Source organism: Protobothrops mucrosquamatus, unplaced genomic scaffold (assembly GCF_001527695.2).
Source record: "Protobothrops mucrosquamatus isolate PMUCROS unplaced genomic scaffold, P.Mucros_1.0 scaffold379, whole genome shotgun sequence".
Lineage (NCBI taxonomy): Eukaryota > Metazoa > Chordata > Lepidosauria > Squamata > Viperidae > Protobothrops > Protobothrops mucrosquamatus.
Window position 1 is genome coordinate 711,698 of NW_015386711.1, and position 6,970 is coordinate 718,667.

General features: G+C 60.3%; 1 protein-coding gene across 1 annotated transcript in view; it reads right to left on the minus strand.

The window, feature by feature from the left end:
* Positions 1-5,418, minus strand: part of TLN1 (talin 1) — a 31,080-nt gene extending 25,662 nt beyond the window's left edge. The window contains exons 1-14 of the mRNA XM_029284115.1: positions 5,364-5,418; positions 5,035-5,132; positions 3,664-3,793; positions 3,317-3,469; positions 3,075-3,217; positions 2,803-2,930; positions 2,585-2,645; positions 2,240-2,344; positions 1,902-2,057; positions 1,392-1,493; positions 1,106-1,182; positions 836-1,016; positions 487-600; positions 73-390 (exon numbers count right to left, since the gene is read on the minus strand). Of these exons, the coding sequence (XP_029139948.1) occupies positions 73-390; positions 487-600; positions 836-1,016; positions 1,106-1,182; positions 1,392-1,493; positions 1,902-2,057; positions 2,240-2,344; positions 2,585-2,645; positions 2,803-2,930; positions 3,075-3,217; positions 3,317-3,469; positions 3,664-3,793; positions 5,035-5,132; positions 5,364-5,418 (1,821 nt within the window). The remainder of the gene's footprint in view (positions 1-72; positions 391-486; positions 601-835; positions 1,017-1,105; positions 1,183-1,391; positions 1,494-1,901; positions 2,058-2,239; positions 2,345-2,584; positions 2,646-2,802; positions 2,931-3,074; positions 3,218-3,316; positions 3,470-3,663; positions 3,794-5,034; positions 5,133-5,363) is intronic.
* Positions 5,419-6,970: the final 1,552 nt, after the last annotated feature.

The window sequence follows — 6,970 nt, forward strand, 5'->3', positions numbered from 1 at the left end:
CCTAGATCCAGCGTCCCAAGCCAGCTCTCCCTCCTTTGCAGCGTCTTCCAGTTCACGCCCTTCGCCACTGACCTCAGCGCTGGATGGCTGGGCTGTCTTCAACAGTTCTGAGACGGCCCCAGCCAGATTTTTAGCGGCATGCAGGAGCTGCCGCCCGTTGCCGCCCTCGTCCTCCATTAGTGCCGCCAGCAGCTTCACTCCCTTGGACATCTCAGTCAGGTTGGAGGAGATCGTGGTGACGGCGCAGCCCACAGCTGTGTAGTCTGTTTCTGCCGGGTCACCAGCGGTCAGGTTGACCACTGAAGCTGTGCCTGCCGTGATGGCATCGACTTGGGAGTGGATTTCATGCTTTGACTCGTCCATCTTGTTCTTTCGCCAGGCCTTGGAGGCCTATGGACAGAGAAGCAGGGGTTATCCCAGGCATCCAGCCCAGGAGGGAGCCTCTCCAGGGGGACACCCAGCCATCCTCCTTCCTGGTCCTCTCACCGCATCTTGGCCCAGGGGCGGGAGGGTCTCAAAGTCGTCCAGGCTGGACTGTGCAGCTTTCACGGCCTGCATGCTGGAGTTGAGGGTGCCCGTCAGGGCCTGCTGAGCTGACGTCTGCAGGGCAGAGTGGAAAAAAGGCGGGTGAGCCAATGTGCCTCCCCCAGCAGCAGCAGGGCTGGGCAAGGGAGGAGAATGTGGAGCTGCCTTCCTGTTTCCCAAGAATCAGAGGTGGCTTCAGGAAGGGGCACCAAGTGTCAAAGGGCAGCGGAAGCCCCCAAGTCCTGTGCTGGAGCAGCAGGAGACCTGGGGGATGCAGCGGGCGGCATCCCCTAAAGCCCGGGATCCTTACCAGAGGGGGCATGTGCCCCCGATGCATCTGGCCACTGGTGACCTGCTGCTGGGCCTGGGGCATGGTGCCCATCTGGAAGTTCTCCGGCCCGCTGGCACCCGGCCGTATGATAACCGGGAGGGCCACGGAGCTGTGCTCGGCTTTGTTCATCTGGTTGAACTGCTGCTGCAGAAGGGTCGACCTACAAGGGGAGTAGGGAGTGAGGCACAGTCCCCCCATTGCCCCCTCCCCGACGGACCCCCAAGCCCACTCTGGCAAAGCCAGTCTTACTTCTTGGGGGACACGGAGTCCTCCAGCATGGTGGATTCCTCGTCTCCCTCCAAGCCAAAGTGGTCTTTACTCTTTTTCTACAAGGGATGAAACAGCGGTTATCCCCGTTGTCCTGAGCCAGGCCCAGAGAAACTGGCCCCCGCCTCAACAGCAGCTAAAGGGACACAGGCTGAGTCAGGGGACACACACCCGCACACACACACTTGGGGGGGCTATAGCTCAAGGCATCCCTTGATTCAGCCTGGTCATCCTCCTGCCAGGACACCCCCCCCCATCCGAGACCCACCTTCTTCAAGATGATGTCGATGTAGCCAGCAATGAGCTGGGCAATCTGCTCCCCTTCAGTGGTCTGCACAGAGTAATAGCCGTCCTGGTAGTCCCCAAAGTCCTGTAACCCCAAAGCCCAGGCAGTCACTCGAGGGGGTGCTTCCAGTTGGGCTGCTTCCCCCCAAGATGCGGTTGCTGGTCTTGCTTGTCCTAGAACAGCTCTCCCCATCTGCCAGGCGAGGGCGGCATCCCATAGAATGCCACAGCTGCACTGGGCACAGCTGTTTCGGAGGGTACTTCACTGGGAAGTAGCCTACACAGCCCCGAGTGGTGGGGGACCCAGGCAGATTCTGCCCGCTCCAGGAAGGCAGGGGCCTTCCTGGAGCATCTGGGGCACCCCGAGTGGCCCCTCCTCTGTCTTTCGCCTGCAGACTTTGGGGGGGTCAGGATGGAGGGACGTTGCTACCCCAGTCAGTCCTTAATGGGCCTTTTGTGGTCTTTTCCTTGAGGCTGGAGGGGAAGCCCTTACCAGGGTGAAGCTCTTGGGAGAGGCTGCCCATCGCTTGATGTTGGTCAGATTCCACTCCTGGATGACCTCCTTGGTCTTCTCATCCACACGCATCACGCACTCCTTGGTGATGCCCAGGAGACGGGGGACCAGCTTGTTCTTCCCCTTCATCTTCTCCTGCAAGGCAGGTATCCTTGCCATAGGGTGCACACACACCCCTCCAGCTCAGCGTAGCTAGTGCCCCTTCCACAGAGCCAGACACCTCCCTCCCCCCCCTCCCAGAGCCCCTGAGCAGGCTCTCCTAGGGCCACCCCCCCCCCGGGCAGGGGCAAAAGGGGACCTGAAGCATCACAGCTTACTTTGACCAAGAAGAAGGAGACGCCGTACGTCTTGAGCGAGCGGGCGAGTTTCACATAGCGCACCTTGGCCTCGATCTCACTCATGTTGGCACAGTTCTTGTGGGCCTGGGAGGAGGGGGAGGGGAAGAGAATAGATGGCTGCATCCCCTTGCTCCCAAATGACCCACCCCCTCCCTGCCCCATTGCTTCCCCAGCCCTTTGGCACCATCATCCTTCTGCAGATTCCCTCACCACCACCACCACCACCCCATATGCCTGCCAGACCTCCAAGGCCTTTGCAAAGCAGAGGGTGCGGCAGAAAGGAAGTGGCCCACAACCTCCGGTGTCAAGAGCCCCTCCCCTTACCAGGAATATCTTCCGCTCCCCCTTCTGCTTGATGTACTCCTTTGGCAGAAAATCCTTCAATCTGCACAAGGGGAAAGAGAGTCTCCCTCAGAGAAGAGCCTCCCGAGGCCTGACCTCCCTGCTCTGTCCAGCCCTCGAGCCAAGTGACCGGCCGAGGGGATTGTGGGGGCAAAGAACCCACCGGGACCTGGCCCCAAGGTACAGGCAGGCGGACTCACTCCAGAAATCCAGCCTTGTGCTTTTGCTCATTGTGAGGACCAAACTGGATCTGACACTGATAGCCGGCAAACTCGCAGGCCTTGTCGAAGGAGACCGGGTGGGAGCCGTTCAGGATGTCGTCTCGGGCCTGAAGACAGATGAGCAAGATCAGCAGGGACCCTCCTCGCCGCTCCTCCCTGGGAATGCCGGGCCTCCCTAAGCAGCCTCTTTTCAACGCAGAGGAGCCAAACCACCCCACGCCAGCCCAGAAAGTGGAGGGGAAAAGCCCCACCTGGACATAGAGGAGGTTGAGCTGCACCGGGTCGCGGGAATCCACGTTCTGGTCAGAGTAGAAGAACTTTCGCCGGAGGAGCAGCGTCTCGCTGTCGTCGATGCCCTGTTCGCGCAAAGTCCGTCCGTGATCCAGCCAGTTCACTGCACGAGGAGGCAGGGCAGGATGAGAGCCACCGAGGTCCCCTCCACCCGCGTCTACCCCCCCCGAGCGCTCAGCCCAGCCCAGCCCAGCTCACGTACACTCATCATCTGTGTGGAGCTTCTGCTTCAGCCTCTCCATCTTCTTCTCGTCGCGCAGGAGGGTCTTGTCCTTTCGGAGTGTGCCTGTCTGCTCCTCCTTCTTCTCCTCCAGGATCTCTCGCACCAGTGAGTACTCATCGTAATTGGTGATGCCTGGGGGGCACAAAGCAGCCTTGCTGAGGGACAAAAGTCGCCCTGCCCACAGCCACACGGGCACCTCAGCTTTGCTAACACAGTTGGTTCTTCCTGGCCCGGGGGAGGGGGGAAGGAAGGACCCACAGAACAGAGACTGTCTCCTCACTCCTCCCCCTCCCACCCGCTAGCCCAACTGCCTCCAGGCTGCTCACCGATCCGGGCACATATGGTCATGAGCATGTCAGTGACTGTCTTGGAGTCATCCACCATGACCGTCTTGACCGTCCCATCCAACATGCGGATCTTCAGGGGTCGCTGTTTCTTCTTGTACTCCATGGTGTCCTGGGAAGTCAGAGTTTGGGGGGGGGAACGAATCAAGAAGGGCCACAATTGGGGGGGAAGGGCACGGATAACCAAGGGGGTGGGAAAGGGAGCCAAGATGGCAGTCCCTCTCGGGGTCCACCTGCTGCACCATCAGCCAGGGCCTCCTCCTCCTGGGCTGGCATAGTTGGGACTGTGCTGGACAGGCTCTACTCCTCCTCGAGATGCCAGCTCTGGGGGCGGTGTGTGTGTGTATATGTGTGTGTGTGTGTTTGTGTGTGTAGAGAGAGAGGTCAGGTCCTTGGCTCGTCTCTGAGGGATGCTGTAAGATCCAACCTTCTCCTCCACCAGCAAGAAACAAGAGGAGCCTCCATATGCGGTAGGTACCCACCTCTCTGCCTCTCTTACAGCCCCAGAGGAAGTGCGGTGCTTGGAAGGAGGCTGATGCCAGGCCCAGCCAAAGGGAGCAGCTGACCTGGCTCTGGACTCAGACTGCAGAGGAATTTTAGTGGGCCTTTCTGGAGAAGTGGCTCTGCTTGGGGCCATGTATGTTCTGGTCAAGAGCACCCTATCTGGGGGGGGGGTGTTACGCTAGGCCAGTGATGGCAAACCTTTTAGAGACCAAGTGCCCAAACTGCAACCCAAAACCCACTTATTTATCGCCGGGTGCCAGGTGGGCGTGGCCCACTGGGTGGGCGTGGCTGTGGTGGTCATGGCAGATTGGGTGGGTGTAGCCAAGGTGGGCGTGATCACCTCGATGTTGCTCGTGGGGAGGGACGCCTGTGGGGGCCGGGCAGGGTTGGGGGAGATCCAGGGGGTCTCTGCCAGGTGGGACGGTGGGCAGGAGGCTCGTCCTGCGGGGTGAGGCGAGGCAAGGTGAGGCAGGGCGGGGGTGCCATTGTCACAGGGCAAGGTGAGGCAGGGGAAGGGGCGGCTGCTGCCTGACACCATCGACCTCTGCGCACAGAGGCCAGTGAGCGCATGGGTGCTGGGATGCATCCGGCCTTGTGGGACCTTGGCGAGTTAGCGGGCAGCTGGTTGAAGAGGGACGGTTGCCATCTCCAGGGCATGGCCTGTGTGCCCACAGAGAGGGCTCTGAGTGCCACCCCTGGCACGCGTGCCATAGGTTCGCCACCACTGCACTAGGCTATGAGCTCTTCCTTAACTGCTGCAGCTAACACTGGCATTCCACCTTATCCTCTACCAATTCACTCTGTGCTGTTCTGGCTGACCAGAAAGCCACCGCGCAGGGAAGCACTCACCCCATTGCGAAGCATGTAGTAGTCCAGAGCCTTCCCGGCCTCCAACCATATCCCCTTTTTGGGGTCTTCATCCGAGAGAAAAAGGCCAAAGTCGTTGGCTGAAGAAAGAACAGCAGGAAGGAGGTTGGACTGAGGTGGGGTGGAGGGGGCTTGAGGTCAGCCAATGATGCCCCATAGCCACAGGGGCATGAGCAAGGGACAAGGTGCAAGCGGGGACTGTCCTGTTTCCCCCAATGGCCCAGCCTCCCTGGCCCACTGCAGTTCCTGGTTGGTAGCCCACCCCCTTCTCCCTCTGCATAGCCTTCTCCAATGAAAGCCGGGCCACTTACGCTGCCCCATCTGCGCCTCCGGCACCCGTTCCCGGATGTACGCCGTCCGCAGCATGTGGTACCACCTCCCGAGTTTGACGTAGCAGAAGTGGCGTAACGGTTACGAATAGAACTCGCTATTCCGGTGGTACCACCGCGGACTCTACAGGGGAGAGGACGAAGTGGACAACTTCTTCCCGTCTCACTCGTCCCACGGTGCTCCCCCTCTCTTCGTTCCCGGGGGTTCCCACCGGGTTCCCGCCCCATTCGCAGAGCACCTCAGCCTCCAACGTCCGGCGGTTCTTCTGGGTGGAACCCAGAGTCCTTCCTTTCCCACAAGGAGAGAGGCTGGGGCAGCCTCCAGAAGTGCAGATGGGAGGAAGCTGAGGTTGCAATTTCTTGCCCAATCCCACGGGACATTCCACCAGTTGTCTCCTTTGCCTTCGGAAGAGACCCAGAACCTCTCAAACAGTAAGAAAAGCCAAGTTGGCATTCTCTGCGTGTGCCAACTGCCCGCTCCAGTCCCTGGCGCAGCTGCTGGAGGGGGTAGCGGTCAAGACGAGAACAAAAGGCTGCGGCCCCATGACCAGAAGTTCCCCTTTTACTGCAATCGTCACGGGAAAGCACAGAGCACCCATACCCAGGCGCTGCTTCTGCCAGGCCCAGGGCAGGGCAGCAGGAAGAAGGGCTTGTGGCCCAGGAGGAGCCTGTGGGCGAAGATGTGCCGCGTCATGCCCGCAGGAGGAAGCCCACCCTGGTGGAGCTGAGCTGATAAGGCCGGTGGTCGAAGGAGGCAGATTAGGCCCAGATGGCCGACGAGAGGAAACCGCCGAAGGAAGTCAGAAGGCCCGGCCTAACACCCGATGTCTCTCCCCCTCCCCACAGTCAGCGGAAGCTTTCTTCCGATGGCTCTGGCCCAAAGTGAATATGGTGCCTGAATTTCAGAATCACAGAGTTGGGAGGGACCTTGGAGGTCATCTAGTCCAACCCCCTGCTCAGGCAAGAGACCCATACAGAACTGCAGAATCAAAGAGTTGGAAAAGAGGGGGGCTGCGGAGGAAGGCAGGGGAGAGAGTTCTCCATCTTAGGTTTAAAGCTGAGGATGCTCTTCCCGAAGGAGAAAAGGAGTTCCTCAAGTTGGAAGGGCAGCCATGCCACAAAACAGAGGTGCCAACACCACACTGTGCCGTACTGCGCCCTGCCACCTGCACCCTTTCAGCACGCCCCACTGCCTTCCTATAGCTCAAACAGTGGGGCTGGCAGCTGTTTCCAGGGAGGGGCTGCCTTCTGGACCTCAAGGACCCGAGGATGGCTAGCAAGGGGTGCCCACCGGACCTCCCCTGATGTTTCTGATGCCCCTGCCTTTACAGCCTTTTGTGCCATTGCCAGAGGCACAACTGGCAGCTGGCAAGAAGGTGGGGTCCGCCCCAGCCTGAAGCCTCCTCCCCCACCCTTGCAGGGCCTGGATAAGGCAGGGGCTTCTGCTCTGTCCCTCTGCCCTCCCCCCATCCCCTTGGGGCTGCTCCAGGTACCTGACTCTGCCCAGTCCTTGTTGGGAGGCCCTTGGATGCGGAGTCCTCTTGCTTCGGCCTCTGCGCAGGGCGGGACTATCCTATCTGCGCCCCAGC